Here is a 24748-nt window from a genome sequence, read left to right as displayed (position 1 = left end):
TGTCAAAATTATTTATTGTTTTCTAATAACAATAGAGAAAGGATATATGGGTTGAGTTCATAAGTTTACAAAAAGATTAATTCAATTGTGATATATAGAAAACTAAAAAATAAATGCATTGTTTTTACCTAGCGAAAGCTATTGCTTAAAATGAACAGATTAAAGAGCCTGCAATAGACTGAATACAGAAATGTTTACTTTTATATTATTATAAGGATTACTGTAATGCCCGGAATGATGTCCATGTATGAAAACATGCAGACCACACCAAAGCAACAAAAGTGTGTTGGACATACCAAAACAGAAGGAGGTGCAGGCTCATGGACAAAAAAAAAATCTAACTACTTTATATACCGCATTTGCCTTATCAGCTTTTAGAAGCTTACACATAGTACTCACCAAAAGCTCTAGCAATGGCAACACTCTCCAGTACTCCCATCAGTGGAATGATGAAAAGCCCAGCTCCAATGTTCTGGTGAAATTCAGCAACATTACAGTCATTGTGCATTTATTACATGCAGAACACACTGCAAATCCATAGTACTCCAACTCTCTTCCAGACACTGACCCTACACCCTATTATTGGCAGTGCCCCTTTCCTACCAAGTCTGAATACTAACTCCTAGAAATCTTTACAGAAATGTGAATTTAGATATGCCCATCGGGTCATATCCTCTGCTCCTTGCAAAGTCATACAGAACATAAATCAATTTGCTTGCTTCAGATCTACAAAAAGGCTAGTCAATAAATAGCATTTTAATTACATTTAACTCAATTCACTTCAGCTGCAGGCCAAAACAATGTTCCATTTTATACTTTCCAAAGAAAAGTATTGCTCCTCAGTCAAAGCAACCCACATCATGTCCATGCTACATAAACTTCTGTGGGGAGTATAGTTTAAAAGCAGGCCAGTATACAGAGCCCGGAAACTTAGTAGCCCAGCAAAGAATGGAGACAGCCTCTGCCAAACTATTATTTGCCTTCCATTAAATGAATTTAAGGTCCTACTGAAAACTATCCAGGGCCATGTCTGGCAATATCGATGTGTTATACTTTGTAAACCTTGCACCTTGCTGTAAAGCTGGTAATGAATTGATGAGTGCGTTTGCCATTTGTTTTGCTATACTTTGTAAACCGTCTCATCCAACCTTAAACATTTTTTTTACAATATTTTAAGAGGGCCGCAGGCTTGGACTATCCCTACCCAAAAGCCTGCTACATTATTTAATTACCCTCGACCAAGAGTAAGATGTCATCAGTTACATAACATGGATTATCAATGAGCACTTATTGCCACAGAGATTAAATATGTTCCTCTCTTTCTTCATGTCAATTTTCTCTCCTTTTGTCTCTCCTTTCAGTTTTAAACTGTTTACTAGATGATAATTTTACGTGTAAACTCACAGAGTTTGCAATACAGATCCAATAACAATATAGAAAGCAAGTCTTTCCATGTACCTAGCAAGACTTAGGAAAGCATCCTGACTTGCTTGGCATTTGTCTTTTTTCTTATACTAATACTTGATATCTTCCTAAGTTACCAAATGTCTATTCAATAAAAAAAGGATGACCCATGAATTTTACAGTGGATGATAATCACAAAAAGTCACCTACCTGCACCATCTCGCTGAAAGGAATAGTGTGATTACCTACAGCCTCGGAGAAGGGGGGCAGATGGAATTGAGGGAGGCCTTCTGCAGTCTTTCCGGTAAGGACAAAAGGAGACAGCCCCATGATTTCAAATGAATAGGCCACCAATCCTGCAGCCACCACCACAATTGCATTGCGAGCTACAGTAACAAATAGTTATTACACATCAGAAATGTCAGGTATCCTCAAAGGCTTAAAGACATGTCACTGGAAAAAAGCCTTCTCTTTTTACCTACCTGTTGTAGTTACCCAAATAATGATGTAGCTCAACCGATAACATCTTGGCATTCCTCTATATGTTCTTGGGAAATGGTCCTTCATCCATTTAAGTGCCAAAAGAAAGCCAATACACAGAAAACCAAGGATGGCATCCCCAAGTCTAGAAAACATGGATTAAATCATATTTTAAAGTGACACTATACTCAAAAGTTAAATCTTAAAAATGCATTCAAGTACCTTAACTATAAACAAACATTTACCTTATTTGTGTATCACTCAGCTGTAGATCCTCCATCATCTCTGAATTGGTGCTGACATCGTCCTTCCTTCTGGAGGGCGCCTACTTTTGTTCCCCATGGTCCCTGTGTGTGTGCAAAGTAGCCACCGCTCCAAGCTCACTCCTGTGATGAACTACAATCTCATGTTTAGTTTACTAATTTGTATTGAGATTGTATCCATCACGGAGCAGGCTTGGAGCGGTAACTACTTTATAACACACACAGGGACTATGGGGAACAAAAGTAGCCACCATCCAGAAGGAAGTACAGTGTCAGCACCAATTGAGAGATGATTGGAGAATCTACATTTCAAAAATACACAAATAAGGTCCAGAATTGTTAATAGTTAAGGTACTTGAATGCATTTGTAAGATTTAACTCCTGAGTTTAGTGTCACTTTAAGTTATAAACACAACTCCCTAAACTAGCATGTGTACTGAAAAATCATTGGTTAAAATCAAAACTCTCACCTGGTCAATGGAAGTTTGTGGAATGTTTCATAGACTTGTAAGACAAATTGGCGTGGAATATCCTTTAAACCCAGAAGGTTCTGTCAGCACAAGAGAAATACAGAAAATTGCTTGTTAAAGAGATCCCTATATATGAGTATGCTATTGCTCTTTAATGGTATAATATGAAGGACTGGGAAGGTAGTATTTACTGCACACCTACAGTAAATACACCAATGTAACAGTCAGTTCAAAATGCTGCCTCAAGAAATCCTCTTGATTTAATCAATGTGTGTTAAGTGTTTTTTTTTTTGTTGTTTTTTTTTTAGAAGTTAGTTTCTTCATATACAGTTGTGCTCCAAGGTTTGCATGCCCTGGCAGAAATCATGACATTTTGGCATTGATATTGAAAACATGACTGATCATGCCAAAAAATGTATTACTGAAAAATGGCCTGGCCAGGAAGGGGGTCTAAACACCTGGTCTTGAAGTGGTTAAGGATAGTGATCATATGAAGCCATTTATTATGATATAGTTGTTTGACGTTTAAAATCATAATGATAACAGAAATCACCCAAATAGCCCTTACCAAAAGTTTACACACCCTGGAATGTTTGGCCTTGTTACAGACACAGAAGGTGACACACCCAGGTTAAAATGGCAATTAAAGGTTAATTGGCTTTTTAAATTGTAATTAGTGTCTGTGTATAAATAGTCAATGAGCTTCTTAATTCTCACATGGATGCACTGAGCAGGCTAGATACTGAGCCATGGGGAGCAGAAAAGAACTGTCAAAAGATCTGTGTAACAAGGTAATTGAACGTTATAAAGATTGTGACAGCAGGCAAAATGGCCTGGGTGTATCCAGGATGGTATATATGTGTGTCCCAAGTTCAATTGGCATACAGATCTTTTCCACTAGAGGGAGTGCTGGGAGGGCTTGAAATGGTAGAGGTAATGAGCCCAGCTGAAGCAAGCTGGCTCATTAGGCCTGAGTAGACTGGAGAGCTTGCTACCTACCTGCGTGGTGAAAAAACAAACTTGTGCGTTGAGACAGCCTGTGCGGCAGTTTTTTGAATAGTGAGCTAGGGGCAGCACAAGGTTGCACCTAGTGGTTAGTGAGGATAACAGTGTGTGTAGTAAGTTGCCAAAAGGCGAGGGTTTATTTCTATGTTTTGTTTGTTTTGCTCATAAATAGTGTATATAAACTGCATGTGTGTTTTCACCTGACGAAATCGTTGCTTGCTTTGCCTAATTTCTGTGGAGTGAACCCATCCAGGGAGTCACACACACCTGCTGGCAAGCTAAAACACCCTCACAATATGGAAATGGATATAAAAAGATATCCAAAACCTTGAAAATGCCAGCCATTACTGTTCAATCACTTATTAAGAAGTGGAAAATTTGGGGATCTCGATACCAAAGCTAAAGTCAGGTAGACCAAGAAAGATTGCAGCCACAACTGCCAGAAGAATTGTTTGGGATACAAAGAAAAACCCACAGGTAACATCAGGAGAAATACAGGCCGCTCTGAAAAAAGACGGAGTGGTTGTTTAGAGGAGCACACTATACAATGATACTTCAACAAAAATGAGCTGCATAGTGGAGATGCCAGAAAGAAGCCTTTACTGTGCCAATGCCACAAAAAAGCCCGGTTACAATATGCCTGACAACACCTTGACATGTCTCACAGCTTCTGGCACACTGTAATTTGGAGTGACGAGACCAAAATAGAGCTTTATGGTCACAACCATAAGAGCTATGTTTGAAGAGGGGTCAACAAGGCCTATAGCGACAAGAATACCATCCCCACTTGGAAGCATGGTGGTGGCTCACTGATGTTTTGGGGGTGTGTGAGCTCTAAAGCCATGGGGAATCTTGTGAAATTTGATGGCAAGATGAATGCAGCATCTTATCAGAAAATACTGGCAGACAATTCGCATTCTTCTGCATGAAAGCTGCGCATGGGACGCTCTTGGGCTTTCCTGCACGACAATGACCCTAAGCACAAGGCCAAGCTGGCCCTCCAGTGGTTGCAGCAGAAAAAGGTGAAGGTTCTGGAGTGGCCATCACAGTCTCCTGACCTTAATATCATCAAGCCACTCTGGGGGGGATCTCAAACTTGCGGTTCATGCAAGACGACCAAAGACTTTGCATGACACGGGGCATTTTGCCAAGATAAATGGGCAGCTATACCACCTGCAAGAAATCAGAGGCCTCATGGACAACTATTACAAAAGACTGCACGCGGTCATTGATGCTAAAAGAGGACAATACACAGTATTAAGAACTAGGGGTATGCAGACTTTGAACAGGGGTAATTCCATTTTTTGATTGTGCCATTGTTATGACCTACAGTTGAATATGAATCCCATAAGAAATAAAAGAAATGTGAGGCGCATGCGCGAGCTTGACCAAGATGGCCGCACGCTAATCAGCTCCGCGCCGGAACGGGAGAAAATCTGACTTTTACGGTAGATCACCGGACTCGTTTTCGCACCCGATACAGATCCCTAGACTCGGGCTCTCATCGCCGATCTGTAGATACCGAGATGTCGCAGACTAGAAGTCGGGGTGGTAAGACGAATCAACCGCCCCTCCACGAGGCCTTAGGCCGCGCGGCTCATAAACTGGCTGCAGCGCCGCCACTCTCTCATCAAGAGGACTCTAATTCCTCGATGGAACCCCAAGATCCACAGGGAGACAGCCTTCAGATGGCTCAGTCCGACCCTGAGATGACACCATCCCTGATGGCCCAATTTGAGGTAACCCTCCACAAAGCCTTGGACAAGGTTTCTAAGCAGATCACCTCACAGCTCATTAGGGAAATCAGGGATGTGGGCAAACGAACTTCCACATTGGAATCCCGCTGCAACGACATCACTACCATCATTGAGGGTCATGAGGAAGACTTGGAAAAACTTCGCTCACTGAATCTAACCCTTCTCACGCAATTGGAAGACACTGAGAACCGGGACCGCAGATCTAATCTGCGCATCAGAGGGGTCCCAGAGGCGGTGACAGATCTCCAATCCACTATAACTGCACTATTTCAGGAACTAGCGCCCGATATTCCTATAGACAGGATGGAATTTGACAGGATTCACAGGGCCTTAACGAGACGCACGCCTGACGGTCCACCGAGGGACATTATCGTGCGTCTCCACTTCTACCGCACCAAAGAACACCTACTTCGAGCGGCTAGGGAAGCTGGGGCCCTGAATTTCCAAGGTTACTCATACCAAGTCTATACAGACCTTTCACCAGCCACTATTGCACGTCGACGGGACTTTAAACTCTGCTGCAAGTCCTGCAGGCCAAGAAAATTCAATACCGCTGGGGCTTTCCCTTTAAGCTACAATTCTTCTACGACGGCAAACCTTACACTTTTCTCACAGTGGAGGAGATGAGGGAATGCCTGGACTCTCTGCATCTGTTGGGTCGCACGGATGTGGCCCGACGAGGATGAAGTACTTTTCTCACAGTGGAGGAGATGAGGGAATGCCTGGACTCTCTGCATCTGTTGGGTCGCACGGATGTGGCCCCTGACGAGGATGAAGAGCCCAGGATGCCTCGACTGTCCCCAGGCAGGGACCGCCCGCCGTGCCCCAACCTGGCTCCTTCGGCCTCTCCAAAAGCACCACGGATGACACGGAATCTCCCCTCTGCCACAGGATCCTTTGGATGACGCCGCACCACCGTTTTTGTCTTTGTTTTTCCTTCTTTTGCCACCTCATTTAGGTGGAATGCGGTTCACCCAGGAAATGATACTGTGTTTTAATACACACTGAATGTGAAAGTGTGATCACTGTTATAAGCATTTTACACAAAACAAATAAAAACTTATCGGAAAAAAAAAAAAAAGAAATAAAAGAAATCTGTTTTGCCTGCTTACTCATGTTTTCTATAAAAATGGTAAATATATCACCAATGCTCCAAGGGTATCAGGGGTGTGGAATTCCTATCGCCCGGTGCCCGGGACATGCATTTTCGGGCGCCGGGCGAGTAGTTTTTTTTAACATTTAGCCCTGCTCTGGACAAGCAGTGCTAAATGTACAGCGTGGGGCCGCCGCTCATTTTTTATACAAGCGATCTAGTTAGATCACTTGTATGAAAGGATCGGCGGCTATTGTGTCCGGTCACCGCCACCTGTCTCAGCCATCAGGAACTGCACAGAACAGAACATCAGTTCTATGTTGGAGGGCAGGTTCCATAGAGAGGACCGATCACCTCCAAACTATCACATAGGAGTTTTTAAGCCCTATGTGATAGGAATAAAATTAAGTGGGAGAAAAAATAAAAACGTATTAAAAAATAATAAAATATATAAAAATAAAGTGATAAAGTAAAAAAAAAAGTTAAAACCAACCCCGCTACCACCGTTATCTGGATGCAAATAAATGCATGCATAGGACATTGTGCGCTTGCGTTGAGTGCTGCCGCCATTCCACTGTGTGCCATATCGTGGTAGCCAAGCAGCAGCAGCACTCTCCTGCACGCACAATGTGCATTAAATGAGAACTATGGGTTCAGTGTTTTTCCCCATAGTTCCCCTAAGGGTCACTGGAGGACATAAACTAGCGTCCTCCCGCGAGCTACAGCTCACTAAATACGGAGACCGCCGCAGTCGACATGGATCCTGACATTACTTTTGAGATCCACCCAGCTGCATGATTGACAGCTGGCTCTGCCTATCTAGAGGCAGAGCCAGCTGTACCCGCCCCCTCCCCCGTTCGTTCCTCCAGTCAGTGCTGGAGGATCAGAGCGGGGAGGGGGAGAAGGGGAGCCGTGAGTGACAGTTACGGCTCTCTGCAGGGACAGGATCGAGAAGCGAGCGACATTGTGTGTTCCCTCACTTCCTGATCTATAGAGCCGACCTGTGACAGTTTCATTGTTACACGTCGGCTCGAACTATGAGGCTAAGTGAAAATCACTCACCTCATAGTCCTCCTTTAAAAAGCAAGCTCACTTTCCCAAGTAATATGGGAAAATGGAATTAACCAATCAAATCTGACCCTCCCCCCTCCCCTTCCCCCCCGGCTATACTTACTTTTCGGTGAACAGTCCTTACCCTCCGCCTGTACAGTCCAGACCTATGCATTTTGAATTTTGCTGGCAAATTGCAAGCACTCATTGGTCAGCGTGGTCAGGTGACCACGCTGACCAATGAGAAGCACTATTTAGCACAATCAAATACAGTTTTGATTAGGGATGCACCAATACAGTATATGTGGGCAAGTACTTGTACTCGCCCAAATGCTCCGATACCTTCCCCAATACTGGAACTTCTGGTCAGCGGGAAGATTTACTCTGACCGGCAGTGCCGGAGGGGGAACATGGAGCCAGCTTCCCGTGCAATCAGAAAGCGGGGCAGTGACTAATGACCCACCCCAGTTTCCTGATTGGCTGGGAAGTCGGCTTCCTGGCCAATCAGGCCATTATTCACCGCCCGGTTTCCTGATTGGCTGGCTCGATGCTGATTGGCTTGGAAGCCGGTTTCCTGGCCAATCACGATCAAGCCGGCCAAACAACATGGAGTCGGCTTCCCTGGCAATCAGGAAGCTGGGTAGCATGTGATTACCTGCTGCCCAGCTTCCTGATGGCATGGAGCATGTTTCTCGGGCAAACAGAATCATTGCTCGTGCTCGATACCCAAAAACCTATATCGGTGCATCCATAGTTTTGATTAAAACTATTTTTTTGTATTGGGACAAGTAGATTGTCATGAGGGACAAGTAGATTCGGCCCCTGCTTTAGCCCTTGGACAAGTAGTTTTTTTTTTTATTTCCACACCCCTGGGTATGCAAATGTTTGAGCACAAACGTAGATTGTAATTATATATGTGCATGGGAGCATATTTCCTTTATAGACATGAAAGGTCTATTGCCTGCTTTCCAGTGCTACTATGTGACAGCACTTCCTGCCTGGAGGATCTCTTATCTCAACATTTGTTAAAGATGAACTGAGCGTTGGGGGTCTGGCAGAAGCACAAGTCATAATGTTTAACAATGCTGAGTATATTTGCACATTTATAGCTAGTACTCCACCCATTAAGTCATGGGTGCTCTGCTCCAGCAATGACAGCTGCGTGCTGTCTTTTGTCGTACCAATGGTTTTACTGTAATCTTTCCTGAAGCTTCTTATGCTGCCACCATCTTCCTTGTTCAGCTGTAGGGCAGCCAGTAATGATGCAATGCTCAAACATCTGCAATGGAGTTGCACTACCCAGCTTACAGATGCTAGGAATGTACAGTGTATAAAAAAAAACTTTTCCTGTAGCAACATAAAAGTCTCTTCTACAATAATTTTTTATTTTAAACACACACTTGAAAATGTGAATGTTACATCAAAATTAATTTAAAAACTAAATGTAGAACTCAAAATAAGTGTCAGTTAAAAATCACTTTGTTTTTAGGTGCATTTGTGAGCACTTTTCACAGGTCGAGGTGCATTTTGATGCATCTTAACATACACAATGCACAAACTGCTTACAAAAAGATGTACAACATGCATGAAAATGTTCACAAACTCACATGGAATTGTATACCTATGCTTATTTAACATGGCACAGTGTAAATAAACATTAACTGTGTTAAAAATGCCTTAAAAAATTATCTTTAAGTTTTAACACAGACATACCTTAACCTGGCTGAAGCCGATAGTAATTGCTGCTGCTGAAGTAAAGGCTTTGATGACAGGATAGGATATAAAATCTAAAAGAAAACCTGAGATAACAAAATTATGTTGTTTAAGTGTTGTCAATGGCTTGAGGTTTGCAACATGATTTGTGTGAAAAAATATAAAGGCTCACCAAAATTTAACAGCCCCATAACCAGCTGAATGCAGCCTGATAGGAATGCCAACAGAATAGCCAATGATGTGTCACCAGAGGTGTAGATTGCCACAAGGAGGGACATTATGGCTGTGGGACCTAACGTTACATCTTTGGATGTCCCAAACAGACAATAAATAAAGCATCCAATAAACGAAGAGTAAAGCCCAAACTGCAAAGAAAAGATGTGCCGGTCAGCACACAAAACGGACGTCGTGTGAACAGGCCCTAAAAGCACGGCTACATTCTGGAACACCTGCTAAATATACACTACATAAGTTTAGACATGTGTTGCTATACCTGCTTCCCCATATTTTTACTGCTTTCTTCCTAGTACCTTCTCTAAACCCTGCTGGAAAGGGTAACCCATTAAATGTACAACCCTGATGCAATGTCAGAATATTTTGTTATGCACCTTGAGGCTAGGGTTACATCTGGGCTATCCATGACCACGCGACAATCATGCAGATTCCCGGGCAGTCTTGGAGTCGCCCACCACAGGCGATCATGCTGGCGGTCCCATTATTTCCTAATGGCACCCCAGTCGCATCGGGTGGATTGTGCGGTTTCCCGTTGGGATTCCACCGTGCAATTGAACACGATCGCGGGTAAAAAAAAAAGCTGTGCGTTGTGTGTTGCCAAAAAAAGGTACTTTTTGAAATCCATGGGACCGCGTGGCAACCGCTGTGTGCAGTAGCGCACAATTGCGCAATCCCGGGACGGGTATCGCTCAGGTCTGAACCTAGCCTACAGTTGGCTTTTTCCCCCTTTCACTAAAAATCACATCAGAATGCAGCTCTCCTGATTTAAAATCATATTACATTTATTAGTTAAAACTTGTTTTTCATTTATTTACAAATAGAGTTTATCTACTCCCTGGTCCACTTTGGTACAAATTATGTAATGTGCCCAAGCGTTGCATCCTGGGAAGGTTACATCAGCAGAGTATTGCTGGGAAATCTCATGAGATCTCAGCGAAAGGCATTTTCCTCCCCTGAGATGATGTGCATGGTCACATGTCCTAGTCACATGTGCCAGAGTTCCAGGAAGTAAAGGGAGATATAAAAAAATGTGACGTTAATCTCGTGCCAATAATAGCTGTTACCTTATGAGATTTATATCAAATCTCCATGAACATATGTATATATTTTTTGTATTTAAACATATTCTATGTTGTGTGACTGAAAGGAGTAGGGAAATGATTGGTGTTTATACTGTCCTGAGGAATTGATTACATGGGGATTTTGAATGTAATTATGAAATCTGTCCAGGCCTGTTCATTGTAAATGGTCAAAACAAGAGACAATAAGATCCATGAACACTTCGGAGCCAAGACCCTTGATTCTCACAATAGGTACATACTTTCTTTTGTCTCTGACCAAGATCTTCAAAGGTTTCCATGTAGGTAGTAAACAACTAGAGTGTCCGCCCTGGTTTAGATGCAATCTTGGTCTGGGGTTAGCCTACGGACACCTGCTCATCTGGAATTACCCACCATAAAATTGAATAGCATAGTGCTATTAAAAGATTTGCATAGCAAGGGGTTGGAAGTTCTAACAAAGGGTATTTGGAAATATCCAATACCAATAGAAGAATTCTAATCTGAATAAATTAAGCATTGGGAGGCCACCAAAAGGTGGTTCTCAATGGGTCCCTATGAACACACGGGGTATATCAACCAAAGGGGGAAGAGATTAGGGTTCTTTTTGATCACCAGAGGGGCCCATACCTGAACATCTCCTGGTAATTATCCGGATACGTCTGTGCATTTATACAGTATATGTTGTGTATTTCTCTTGAATGTATGTACCATGGCGTGTGTTTTATTAACATGTCTATACATGCTTAGATCTCGTCTTTATGTTTTGTAGTTAAAGAGATTGTTGGTTCACTGTATTTAAGTCTGAATACTATATACCAATACATTTCTGTTATTGTGTTGAGCTTGAAAATATCATGATTGAATCCTCAGAACATTATACTTGTAAGTGTGAATGCTTATATAGCAGATCATAACTTAAACTAGGAATTTTGGGTAACATAACTCAACTGCTGTGTGCACTAATTATAAACAAAGCCAGTAAACAATGTAAAAGGTGCAGCGCTATATAACAAACTAAAGTGAACAAACTAATAATAAAGAGAAAAAATGTATCAATATATTCAATCACAAAATGTGTATAAATTTCACTTTCCAGATTAAAAGTGCAACGCCACCACGATCTTCTATTAATGCAATATAAGTTTTTTATACAATCACCAGTCTTAGTGTCCTTCATAAATTATAATAAAGTCCTTTGCAACAATAAAGTGACAAGCTTTTACCACTCTGGTGTCTGTTTTTGAACTTCTTCAATCCACCACTTTACACGTGAACCTTTGCTCAAACAGGCTGCTCACCTTATCCTTAGACATCTCTTACAAAAGGTCGCAATGCGCCTTGTGGCAATCCACAGCCACTTTAAATCACCTTTTTATTAGCCAAAGAAAGCAATCCTATTCTTATCCGTGCCACTCATAAAAAGGAAATAAACAGAGAACAAAAGTCCTGGACGGTAGGTAGCACAATCTAAACTGGAGGGACAAGGGAGGGGTTTTTTTAACTGTTCTAGTTGTGTTTCCTGTAGTTGGAGGAACCAATCAACTCTCAGGTTGTTGTCCTGGAAGATGACTGGGGAAATTTCCAACCCAGACAGGTTTTATAATGGCAGACAAGCTCTTGACGCTACTAGGAGCATTCTCAAATTAATTCATTTTGCTAAGAACCACAAAACACCTCTGCTCCTTGGACTGGACAATGGAAAGGCATTTGACACAATCTATTGGAGTTATCTTTCACAAGTACCCCAAAAATTTGGTTTCTCTGGCAACATCCTCTTGCCTATCATGGCCCTAATACTCCACAATGGTCCACAACACACTTCAACTGTTTATCACTGTCTCCCATTACAAAATTAAGAACACCAAATCCTACATTCTAAACCTAGGGGTGGATAGTAAAACCCATCTGATTTCAGCAATCCTTGTCCCCTACACATAAAGTGACAATGGAATCTCCTACCTAGTGATCACTTGCACCACCTGTCTTCTCTTTAGACACAACTATAATCTCTTACTTGATAAATCCCAGAAGGACTTAGCAAGTGAAATTTGAGCTCTCCTGGTCAGTCAGATTTGTGACTTTAGAAATTCCGTTCCTTCCAAAGATCTTGCATCTCTTACGCATTCTCTCTATCCAAAAACAACCTTCATATCTTGCTAGGCTCAACAGTATACAGGTGAAACTCGAATAATTAGAATATCGTGCAAAGTTCATTTATTTCACTAATGCAACTTAAAAGGTGAAACTAATATATGAGATAGACTCATTACATGCAAAGGAAGATAATTCAAGCCGTGATTTGTCATAATTGTGATGATTATGGCTTACAGCTCATGAAAACCCCAAGAACCCCAAATCCACAACCTCAAAAAAGTAGATTACATGAAATCAATAAAACAAGTATTGTACATAGAACAATATCGGACCTCTGAAAAGTACAAGCATGCATATGTACTCAGTACTTGGTTTAGGCCCCTTTTGCAGCACTTACTGCAATTACTTTTGCACGATATTCTAATTATTCGAGTTTCACCTGTAATCAAAGCCTTTGTGTGGCAATGCTAGAAAGCCATATGTGCACATGCTCATCTGATTAAACATAGAACTTCTTGGGGGTATGGGTTCAAGCCATTATCATAACTATCTTCCGAATAACAGTTGCTGGATCAGGAGAGCTTTTGCCATCAACAAATTACTTATTTTATCCAACATACTCACCAATCAGGCCCTATAATCCATCAAAGAGTGTGGCAACTTTTCAACTCCTCCAACTTTGAGGCATCACCGTTTTCTACAACCTAATTCACAATAAACTAACTTTGACCAAATCTGCTGCCTTTCTAAAGTGGGAAAGGGACCATGGAACTACCTACACAACTTTCCAGTAGCTCCGAGTTCTCAAGGCCAATCATACTTCTTCACACTGTGTTAACCCATAGAAGCTTTGTCAAGAAATAACATTACGATGGTGCTCGACTCTGTGCCAGATAGCCAAATTCTCTCCATCCTATTCTCCCCTAAGTTGGTGGGATTGCGGGCAGTTGGCTTACCTACTCCACACTTTATTTTTATTTATTACAGTTATTTATATAGCGCCAACAATTTACACAGCACTTTACAGTGCACATTCACATCAGTCCCTGCCCTCAAGGAGCTTACAATCTAAGGTCCCTATCTCACATGCATACATACAGGGCCAATTTAGACAGGAGACAATTAAGCTTCCAGCATGTCTTTGGAGTGTGGATGGAAACCGGAGTACTCGGAGGAAACCCACGTAAGCACAGGGAGAACATGCAAACTCCTATATGTTTCGTGTCTGATTACTGGCCATGCCAAGCTATCGCATGGATCTATGACTGATCATGATTATATATGCTCCTACCAAGCGCATCTTGTCACACAATAACTTTCCTATTGAATGTACCCATGTGTCCTTGCCTTTCCTTGTTAAACTTGAAATTTGGGGGGTTTTAAGTAATTTTCAGGCCTAAAATGTGGAATATAACATGGGTACAAAAAATTAAAAAAAGGCCTCAGTCATGAAGGGGTTAATGAAGAAAAATTAAGAAAACAAAAATCTGGGAAAAAAACATGGCTTAGAGTTTCACTTAATTGAAATTCTCTCTTACCTCCACAGGTAGGCCAGCTACCTCCGCATAAGCAAGAGCCTGGGGCACCACTGTAAGTCCAACTGTAAATCCAGCAATGATATCAAGCTGTAGCCATTGCAGAGAATAGTTTGGTAACCAGGATATGAATGGTAATCTCCTCTGTACTGCTTCCAAAGAGCAACATCTTGACAGTACTCCAGCACTGATCCTTCTCTGGTTACCCAGCCAATCCATATTTGTTGATCCTAGTCACAACATTCCTTCCTAAATAAGAAAAAGAACAGATAATGTATGCCTCAGCCCAAAAAATACAATCAAATGATTTACTAAGGGAGGGAAAACAACAATTATGGTGGTGCAAAGTACAATATCCCATAGCAAGTATGATTACTTGCTATGGGACAGTGTTCTGATGAACACTGATCAAATTGAAGCATAATCAGTAGGGTTGCACAGATACCAAGTACAGTGCTCGGTACAAGTACGAGTACATGCACCGATACTTTTGAGCTCCAAGACTAGACTAGAGAAAAATTCAAAAATTAGGAGGCAGCTGTCATGTGTAAGGAGCACACGGAGCTCCTGGGATTTGTACATCTCTGTTTTAATGTACGGTTTTGTTTTTATAAATATAAATAAAGGGATGCACAGATACCAGTTTTGCGAGTACGAGTACTGGTACTTGCCGAGTAATTACAAGTACGAGTACTGATACATTTTTGTTTATTGTCATGTGACAGTTTTCTAAAACAATACAGACTAATGATTTCAGGACAGTGGTGGAGTGCCAGAGCCAGGTCCCATCTGCAACCGCTGCAACCCTGGTAGTTCTCATGAAAATGCCAAGTATCGGCACTGGTACTCGAAAAGTATCTGTGCATCCCTCAGGTTGCCATGGTTTACTGCTCTTTATCTAGGCGTGTTGCTTTTTGCATTTCCTTTCTGAATAAATTCAAAACTTAAAAAATGTAAACATTCTATTAGGTCCCACAATACCTAATGGGGGCTGCCAATGTAGGTTAAAATTCAATAGAATGTTGAAGTTTGCTCAGCCTTGCATGTCTCTTAAAGCAGAACTCCAGGCAAAAGTATTCTAAATCCTAGCAGTGGGGCTACCCAAGGGTTAAGTGCTTGTTTTTGTCTACATGCTAATACTCACCTGAACTGTGGAGCTGGCTGGCTGCTACTCTGGTCCCTGAAGCCTGTCTCCTCCACCGCTGCATCCCTTGGTATGTCCCCTGGAGTCCTCATGTCCTATTCACTGTGTATAGAATGTGATGATTCAAGGATCCTTAGACTGCTGTAGTGGGGAGGGGGGACCGGGGACCTGGCTAAGGCCCCGTTCACATTGAGCGATTTATCGCACGGTAATTCCCGCGATATCGCGGCTATTTACCGAGCGATATCGCGCTCCAATGCTTGTCCTAGGTTGGCCAAAATGTAGAGAAAACTGGCCAACTCCAACTACACATCTTATCACCACAACTGAAACTGGGCTTCATCCTCACTCCAGCGGCACGTTACTGATAGAGGTGAAAAGATCCTGATCACTGCTAGAAAACTGCCCAAAATCTGTCACTGTGGTATTGTCTCCTTTCTCTTTTTCACTCCAGGACTACATGGACACCCCGTCACACTTACCTGTGCCATGTTCAGGTGCTGGGTTTGTCCAAGGTGCTTGTCTTCCACCCAATTGCAGGTCGCAGACTCTCGGGCTCTCTTCTAGAGCTGGCACACTTGGTACTTGGCATCCGAGCAATGTGTCATTCTACTTGCCGCACCCCCTGTGTGTCCTAAGGCCCCGTTCACATATAGCGACATACCTTTTGCAGCGGATCCGCACGGCCGGGATAGCGCGACTTTCGGGGCGACGTTCCAGCGACGGTAGCGCGACCTTCCCCGTCGGGCTCCATAGAAAAAAAGTAAAATAGCGCAAAATCCGCCGAAAAAAGGGTCCGGTAGAAGCGACTTGCGACCGCGACGCGCGACATGGAGTTAAGACAGCTCCATTGAATAACATTGGCCGGCGACTTCTCGCGATATCGCGCGGCAAAAATGCGCGATATCGCGGCGGAAATCGCGCGACAATTCGCTATATGTGAACGGGGCCTAAGTTTGCATCGCTCTCCCCATGGACAAGACTACCAGCGCAGTCCCAATGCATGCGGTGTGAACAAGGGTTTAGATTGTAAGCTCTTACGAGCAGAGTACTCCTAACCCTCCTGTATTGAATTGTATTGTATCTGCGCAGCACAGCGCAAACTGTAGGCGTTAAATAAATCCTGTATAATAATAAGATACATCATTCAGAACCCACAACTTTTCTAGACTGATCTGTAGATAGATGTAGCTATAGGGGACTAATAACAATATATGAAGGACAGCAGCATAGTGATGGAGAATAGCCCCGGGCACACACACTTGTCATCCCTGAACATTGCGGCTTTCTGTGTGAAATCACATCACAAACACCCCATTGTCACATACCCGCTCCAGCAGCCTGCCACCTCCGACTGGGCTCTGTGAAGAGGAGTGACTTGTCCTGCATCATATGACAGTGGGGAGTGTTCAATGGAGGCAGAAAGAGGGAAGTACAAAATAAATGGAGCCCCCACAGCCCTTATGTTGGCTGCTCTGCTGTGTCCTCATATCTGCCGGGCTTGGCCGAAACGTGCTGCTCATAATCGGTAAGTGTGGCCGTTCTAGCCGGGGCTGTGTGTAGTGAAGGGACTTAGGTTGCCAGCATGTTTATTTCACAGCTGGCAGAACTAAGCACAAGCTCTGCAGACATAACGAGTCACCGAGAGACACCCGTGAGCTACATCCGGTCCCCGGTATTCTCCTAGAATCACTATACTTGCAATTCAGCTCGAGTCACTACGTATAGAAGTCTACAGTCAGGAGGATAACAAACAGAACTGTTTGTGCCATCTCCTCTGGAGCATACAGTGGTAGCTGCCATCTTTCCGGAGCCTGTTTGGTTGTGTGGCAGTCACTTTTATCCCCAGTAACATGGTGGAGTAATGGAGACCAAAACACAGGGAGCTGCAGCCTCTAGCGGTAGTAACGTGAAGCGCTGGAATTAATTGTTCTGCGGTAGTTACACTGAATATGGTCTCCTTTTCCATTCATATTATCAAATGACAAAACAAGCTCCTGTGTACATCTGTAGTAAGGTGCACATAATCATATTTTTTGGAATCGCAGTTATATATTTTTTGCTTTTTGCTACAGGGGTTGGCAAAAGGGTTGCCACCTTTTCTTCAAGCGAGACCCGAAAACTCTAGCGACGTGCAGACATTTGTTTGGGAGAATGAGTTGCGGCTTATTTATATGTAAATAGCGCCACCCATTCATATTTAAATATCACAGTTGAGACTATTTTCAGTGGGGGGCCAGTAGCCCCTATCTTAATTGTGGTTGCCCCTGTCTACCTGACATCTTGTGTCTGGGTTTCTGCTGCCATGAAACCCGAACACAGCATTCAAAACCTGGACTGTCCGGGTGAATCCTGGACAGGTGGCAACCCTAGTTGGCAACCTTGGCACTGCAGCTGTTGTGGAACTATGTGCCCATAGTAACCATTCTGCTTCTATCTTTAATTTTCACAGCTTAAAGGAGAACTATGGGGATAAGGCTTTTCCCCATAGTTCTCTTTAGGGTAACGGGAGGACACAAACTAGCGTCCTCCCGTCACCCTAGGCTCAGTATACCTCATTGTCACAGGTCGGCTAGAACTATGAGGTGAGTGAAAAGCACTCACCTCATAGTTCTCCTTTAACTGAACAAACTGCAGAGAGAAGCTGATTGGTTACTATGGGCAACTGCTCAAGTTTCGATAAATTCACCCCAATGCATGTATTATAACTTTCACATCACAACAATCCATCTTTATAATGTTTATCAATGCCTGCAAGAAGATGTTTTTTTTAATGGAGCTCCTGTACTTGACCCAGATTATCACATTTAGAAGTTTTTTTAACCCACAACCTTTCAACCAGAATAGGGAAGAGCTGTAAAGGTTGCAAGAAGATGCCTCAGGGATGTAGCACAGCTAAAAGAGTTGAAAAAAGACATTAGGCTTTTTTCCAGAAAGATGGTGGGCTTATGGCATCTCGACACTTGCCCAACAGGGACCTCACACGTGGCAACTCGGAGGCCTCATCGCCTGCATGCACACTACCTAAATGAAAGAGCCGAACCTATCTTCACAGGTGATTATTTGGACTCAGGCAGTGAGATGGAGGACTCCACATTCACCAGCTTCTTGAAAAGGGACCTAGAGAGTACGTTCCACTGCATGGAAAAAATGCACCTCAAGGACATGGAGGAGCTGCATGACAGTCTTCAGGGCTTCCATATTGTAGACCTACAGAAAAGGGCTAACACAAACAGTGAAAAAGTCAAAAATACTCTTATGTGTTCACAATTCAATCACATTAAAAAACAGCCAATGCATTTTAGCAGGAACACCACTGCCCCTGCCTCAGGGCTACAGAACAGACATTACAAAATCATAATAAAAAATGAGGAGTACCGTAACAATAAGAAGTCCATGCATGTATGGATATGAATCATATAAAAGATGTATCTTTTTTTATGTCAACCAGTAATAAATAAAACCAATAAGTTAAAATGTAAAATAAGATATGTATAAAACAATAAAGATGCTGTTAAAAGTACATAAGATAAACCATAAAATCGCTCTTATACAGCTGACGTAACATAAGCTATATTTGTATTGTGATCTTGCCCATAAATCAACATCAGCATGAGACTTTATACTGTATGTGTGCATAGCAGGATGAAACCATATGACAGCTAAATATAAAATAAACACCAATCAGAAGAGATCAGACAAAACTGCACTTCAGATTAATGTTATTTATAACTGCTGTCAAATAAGCTATATTTAAAATATATTATAACCTTGTAAATAGGTTGCCAAGGCTTCCATGACCTGAGAGAGGCTGTGGAATCTGTGCTGCCATCATTACTCACATCTAGAGCAGAGCTTCAAACATCTGTTAAGTAACATCATTGCCATATACAGGCCCTGTGCTCCCATGTAGATGACTTAGAGGACCGACACAGAAAACATAATATCCGCTCGGAGACCACCCAAGAGACAATGAGAAACAACCTGCTGCTCACTGTCCAGGGGATCTTCAACACCCTCTTGGGAAACCTTGTAACAGACCCGATTGAAATAGATCGGGACCACCGCACACCCAGTTATTGGAACCCCAACCTCGCTCAGCGAAGAGGCATCTTGTGCAGGGTGCATTTTTATAAACCAAAGGAGACTATCCTGCTTAAGACAAGAGAAAAGGAAGTCATCGACTTTGATAGGGCATGAGTCACCCTTTACGCCAACCTCTCTAAGCAGACACTAGCCAAACAATGAGCTTCCTTCTCCCCCTCTTCATATGCGCCCTGACTGAAGCAAACATACCGTACCGGTGGGAGTAGGCCTGAAAAAATGGCTGGGCCTCCACACTGCAGACACATATGGACTGCCAGCATATTTGTGGCTATTTAACAACCCTATCTCACAGCCAACCCTCTTAGCCACACTCTCCCAATGTGACCTTACACCATAGAGTAGCAGCAGGGGCACAGTGACAGACTCATAGCCTTGGCCTTAGTTTATTAGTTGCATATCTATGTTACTGGTAAATGTTGTTTACATGTTATCTTGAATTGTCTGTGTTGGCGCAGGCCTTGGTACATTGAATGACTCCATTTACCATTGGTGCACTTACTGATCTGGGTAGAGAATAGGGTATGTACTATCCTTTGATAAGGGTTACTTTCCTGTTTAATGCTAATTCTCCCTCAAATTTCTTGTGCCCTTCCCTTCTCACTTTCCAGCCAAAACCCACCCCTATTCCATAACTCCTCTACATGTCTTTTGACTGTCCTTTACCTAATGTCTGTACCCTCCAAGCAGGTGTTCCTCTTTTGCCAAGTCACCCCTACTTTCTTCCCACCACCCTCTTCCCAGCCTCTCTGGCATTTTGGCTCCTTCCACTGTTCAGTCTCCCCACATGACTAGCATTAAAGGGTTAGTTCACCTTTTCATAAAAAAAAGAAACGGTAAACTAACTAAAAACTCTGTGCTCCCCCTCACAGTCTTCACTTTAGTCTGTACTGGTTGATGAAGAAAGCCAGACTACCCATCAACGTTGTGGAGTTGAGAGCAATTCAGCTCTGGACTCTTTGACCTCTCCTCAGTATACATAAACTTCCAAGTAGGACCCAGCAGTCACACAGCTCAAAGAGAAGTGGAACTGATCTTGGCTTGGGTGGTACTTTATGTCCCAGCCCTGTCTGCTGAGCACATTCCAGAAGTAGAGAATTGGCAGGTGGAGTTTCTCAGCAGCCAGAGGTTGTATTTGGAGGAATGGTCTCTTTACCCAGAGGTGTTCCAGGAGATCTGCTGCCATTGGGGAACACCCGACATGGGCCTCCCAACATCCAAACTTAACAACAAACTGGACAGGTTTATATCCCTGTCTAGAGATCCGAGAGCATTCACAGTGGGCTGCACTGGTGGCTTCATGGGATCAGTTCTCCCTGATCTACACCTTTCATGCATTGAAGATTATTCCTTGTCTGCTCCTCAGGATCGAGGTGGAGGGAATTCCAGTGATCCTCTTGGCTCCCAACTGGCCTAGGAGAGTGTAGTATGATTCCCTGTGGCCACTTCCAGACCGTTCAGACCTGCTATTTCAAGGTCCAGTGTTCCATCCTGCTTCTCAGTCGCTGGCTTAACAGCTTGACTGTTGAAGTCAAGGTGCTGAGGGATAGAGGCAAGTCTAATTCTGTTATTCCCACACCCTTGCAGGCCAGGAAGTCCACCTTTAACAAGATGTACCATCATACCTGGCAAGCTTTACTAGATGCAAACAGAGGAAGATTCATCCTCAGTAATTCTCCGTGGGACAGATTTTGGCCTTTCTTCATTGACTGGACTGGATTTAAATTTGCCCCCAAGTAGAATCAAGGGCCAGAAACTTGTCTTGGCCATTCCTTTTCAGTGGCCCTTGATCTCTCATTCCTTGAAATAGGCTTTTGTCCAGGGAGTTGCTCACATATCCCCTCCTAGACACCCTGCAGTGACGCCATGGGATCTCAATCTGATACTTTCATCTCTCCAGCAAGCTCTCTGAACCTATCACAGATATCACTCTGGTGCTTATAGGTCTGCTAGGAGTGTTTTTTTTAGAGCTGGCAGTACAATCATGTAAGGAACCTTTACTTGTTCTTCACATATGGTCGTGCTTAGGTGTAGGATTCCTTTTCGCATAAAGAGGTGTCTTTTTTTTTTTTCTTCATGGGCACTCTTACCTTCACTCTTTTTGTCACTGCAGGTGCTGCTCTTATCAAGTTATAAATAATAAAGTATCTCCACTCAGGATCACCAGCCCAACATACCTTATAAGTACTGACTGGGGCGGGGGGACAACACAAATGTGTCTTGTCACCCAGCCCATTCCTCTCCTAGTAATAAGTACAGTCATTAGTCATATCAACCCATGTGAATACTATGGACCTAGCAGCATAAGAGACAGTGCAGAACGTGTCACTCTTCTCTCTGACATCATAATAATGAATCCAGGTAGCAATAACACCTAGGGAATATATAGTGGATGAATATATGTAGTTTAGAACAGCCATTCTCAACCGGGGTGCAGTGGCACACTGGTGTGCCTCTTGGCCTCCTCAGGGGTCCCTAAAAATTATGTTGTAGTGGGACTGTGATATAAAGACTCATATGAAGAGGGTTCCTAATCTAAAAGTGGAACTCTTGACATGAAAGTGGGGCTTCTGCTGTGAGAGGGGGGCTCCTGATGTGAAGGGGGGCTACTGATGCAAAGGGTGACTTTGATGTGAGGGGGATCTTTATTTGAAGGGGCACTTTGATTTGAAAGAGGAAACCCACTTTTTGTGCATAGTGTCCTCCTTAAACTCTATGACATTTTAGACTGGGGTGCCTAAAAATTTTTGCATACTTTTAAAGGGTGCCGTGACTAAAAAAGTTTGAGAAACAAAAAGGACAAAATGTGCCACAGGCAGCTGGCTGAAGTTGGGGGTTTACCCCTTGTATTCTTTTATGTGGGTCTGTTGGTGGTCCTTTTGCTGTATTGCCTGCGACCACTCTATTCTATTGCTTGGGGACGTCACAGTTGTCTCTGAATCTGCCTGTGTCCTGTACTGTATGATCAAGAAAATAGAATTTTTGACTTACCAGTAAAATATGTTTTTTGGAGTACGGTACAGAACATAGGACACTCCCCTCTATGTCCCATATTGTTTGCTAAAAAAATGATTTCCTAGAGTGGGAAGGGTTACATGATGGCTCTCGCCAGTGTCCAATCACCTGATACCTACATATTGCTCACTAGTCTCTCCATCTGCCTGTGCCCTGTACTGTACTCCAAGAAATGTATTTTACTGGTAAGTCAAAATCCTATGCTTTGCTTGCACATGAGCATGCATGATAAAAGTCAGCAGAGCTTCACCTAATTCACAAAGGAAAATTCCCATGCAAAGTGAAAATTACATTGCAAAGTGAACTGGGTATATGCCTTAAGTAAATCAACCCCTATTGGTCCCAACATTTGAAGTTTAATTGCAGTGTATCATAACGTAAAGGTTGGAAACCCCAGGGATATATTGCAAGCACAATTTAGAACCCACCCTGATACCTAATATGTGTTATTAGGTACCATCCGTCACCTCGGTGTAAACAGTGCAAGCATTGTTATAAAAAAATTGCACACTTCTTGGAAACACCGGATTGTAAAACAGTTGTTTTTAGAATTGCATTCTTTGTTATGGTCTGGGGAGAGGACATTTTGGATTTAACCCTTTATTTACTTGTTTTAAGGTGATGATGCTGGCTTTGAGACTGATGTATATAACAACACAGCCATTCAGACTCCTCACATAAAAGAGCTGGCCAAGAGGAGTCTAATCTTCAAGAATGCATTTACTTCTGTAAGCAGCTGTTCTCCTAGTAGAGGTGCTATTCTGACAGGTCTGCCTCAGGTGAGATCTTCCAATGAAAAAATGTGCCTGCTTTGTGCTCACTGTAATGTGACATTTAATGTACACCTAAAGCAGGGCTGGACAAATCCCAAAAGCCAAGTAGCCAATGCTCCTTAAATGTTATAGCTGATGCTTAATTTTTGAGGGTTTTCTCTAGTTGCTGATAATGGAGGTGGTTCCTAAAAAAAATCCTACTGGCTCCTGAGTTCCATACCAATGTGTCTGGTTTGACATTTAATGTACATTTAGGAAGGGCTGGACAAATCCCAGGAGCCAAGTAGCCAATGTTCCTTAAATGTTATAGCTGACACCTAATTTTTTAGGTTTTCTTTAGCTGCTGCCAGTGGAGCTGGTTCCTAAAAAAAATCCTGCTGGTTCCTGCATTTCATATTGATTTGGACAACCCTGACCTAAAGAGAACCAATCACCCTTGGGCATTTGTAGAATGTAAAATTAGACTGTAAGGCCATCCTATCTTCTGCCTAAGCTCAGTTCACAGAAACTCGGAAAACTGTCATGTCAGGATTTTATGAAATTAAATTAAAGATTTTATTATTTGACAAGTTTATCCCTCTGCAGTAGGCCATATAGAATGTAATTTATCAGCTTTGAGTTACATGGGGGCCTTAGAGCCTGACTTTAGAACAACATGTTTGCCCTGACAGGGAGAATACAAGGAAGTTACAGCACAGCACACAAAGCTATCTCTGGGAGGTAAGGCTGCAATATAACAACTAAAGATTCTAGATTACAATCCTTAATTTAATTTCTGAATGGTTATTTTTAAATGTAAATAGTAGTGTCACTGACAAACGTGTGAACTTGTGTGCATGTGTACCTGGATAGTATTTGAGATGTTCATGACTATTGGGAATAATGAAGACCCTTAGTAGTCATTTGCTTTAATCCATTCATTTGTTTTTGTGGTTCAAAGTAGTTGAAATTGCCTGAAAATTGCCATGCATTATGTCAGCATAACATCTTCAAATTACTTAAAGGATAATTAAACCCTCACTTTTTTGCACGTATCTACTGCTAACAAGCAGTACATATATGCAAAAACATTTTAAAAAAAAGTTACCAAATAGGTTTAAACTTACCTGTGTCTCCGCCGCGCGCTCCGAAGACCTGAAGATTCTCGGGGGCTGAAAGGATCATGGGGTGAGCTCATGCGCAGTAGAGATCTTCGGCCGGGAGAAGAGGAGAGACACAGGGTAAGTCATTGCAGAAATCTACTGGAAAGAAGATGATCAGATCCAGAGGCATAATTTAAGGTAAGTCTTCCCCACCACCAGGGGGGGAAGAAAATTGGACTTTAATGTCACTTTAAGAAATCCAACAGAAGCTTTACAGGTATAACAGAATACGGTGACTGTTAACAATTGTATTTCTCAATTGTTACATAGTTACAACTGTGACATCATTTTTCAGTCCAGATAAAGTAGTAACCAGGGGGTGACTGGGGACCTTTGACCTGGAGGCAATCTACAACCAACTAGCCTTGTCCTGTTAGGGACAGCTTTCTGTGGGCTAAAGAAAGTGTATCA

The 24748-nt window shown here is 42.7% G+C and overlaps 2 protein-coding genes across 2 annotated transcripts in view; one reads left to right on the top strand and one right to left on the bottom strand.

Moving 5' to 3' along the window:
- SLC26A11 (solute carrier family 26 member 11) overlaps positions 1-15802 on the bottom strand; it is a gene marked incomplete at its 3' end in the record, with an annotated part of 29330 nt that extends 13528 nt beyond the window's left edge. Inside the window, exons 1-8 of the mRNA XM_018563863.1 lie at positions 15786-15802; positions 14163-14404; positions 9408-9600; positions 9236-9321; positions 2618-2697; positions 1887-2029; positions 1615-1790; positions 400-472 (exon numbers count right to left, since the gene is read on the bottom strand). Of these exons, the coding sequence (XP_018419365.1) occupies positions 400-472; positions 1615-1790; positions 1887-2029; positions 2618-2697; positions 9236-9321; positions 9408-9600; positions 14163-14378 (967 nt within the window). The remainder of the gene's footprint in view (positions 1-399; positions 473-1614; positions 1791-1886; positions 2030-2617; positions 2698-9235; positions 9322-9407; positions 9601-14162; positions 14405-15785) is intronic.
- Positions 15803-16640: 838 nt separating this feature from the next.
- SGSH (N-sulfoglucosamine sulfohydrolase) overlaps positions 16641-24748 on the top strand; it is a 28710-nt gene continuing 20602 nt past the window's right edge. Inside the window, exons 1-2 of the mRNA XM_018563864.1 lie at positions 16641-16831; positions 23041-23201. Coding sequence (XP_018419366.1) covers positions 16747-16831; positions 23041-23201 — 246 coding nt within the window. The 5' untranslated portion in view covers positions 16641-16746. The remainder of the gene's footprint in view (positions 16832-23040; positions 23202-24748) is intronic.

This window comes from Nanorana parkeri, unplaced genomic scaffold (genome assembly GCF_000935625.1).
Source record: "Nanorana parkeri isolate BGI_ZX_2015 unplaced genomic scaffold, ASM93562v1 scaffold706, whole genome shotgun sequence".
Lineage (NCBI taxonomy): Eukaryota > Metazoa > Chordata > Amphibia > Anura > Dicroglossidae > Nanorana > Nanorana parkeri.
The sequence above is the reverse complement of the archived record's forward strand: the minus strand, read 5'-3'. Positions and strand labels throughout refer to the sequence as shown.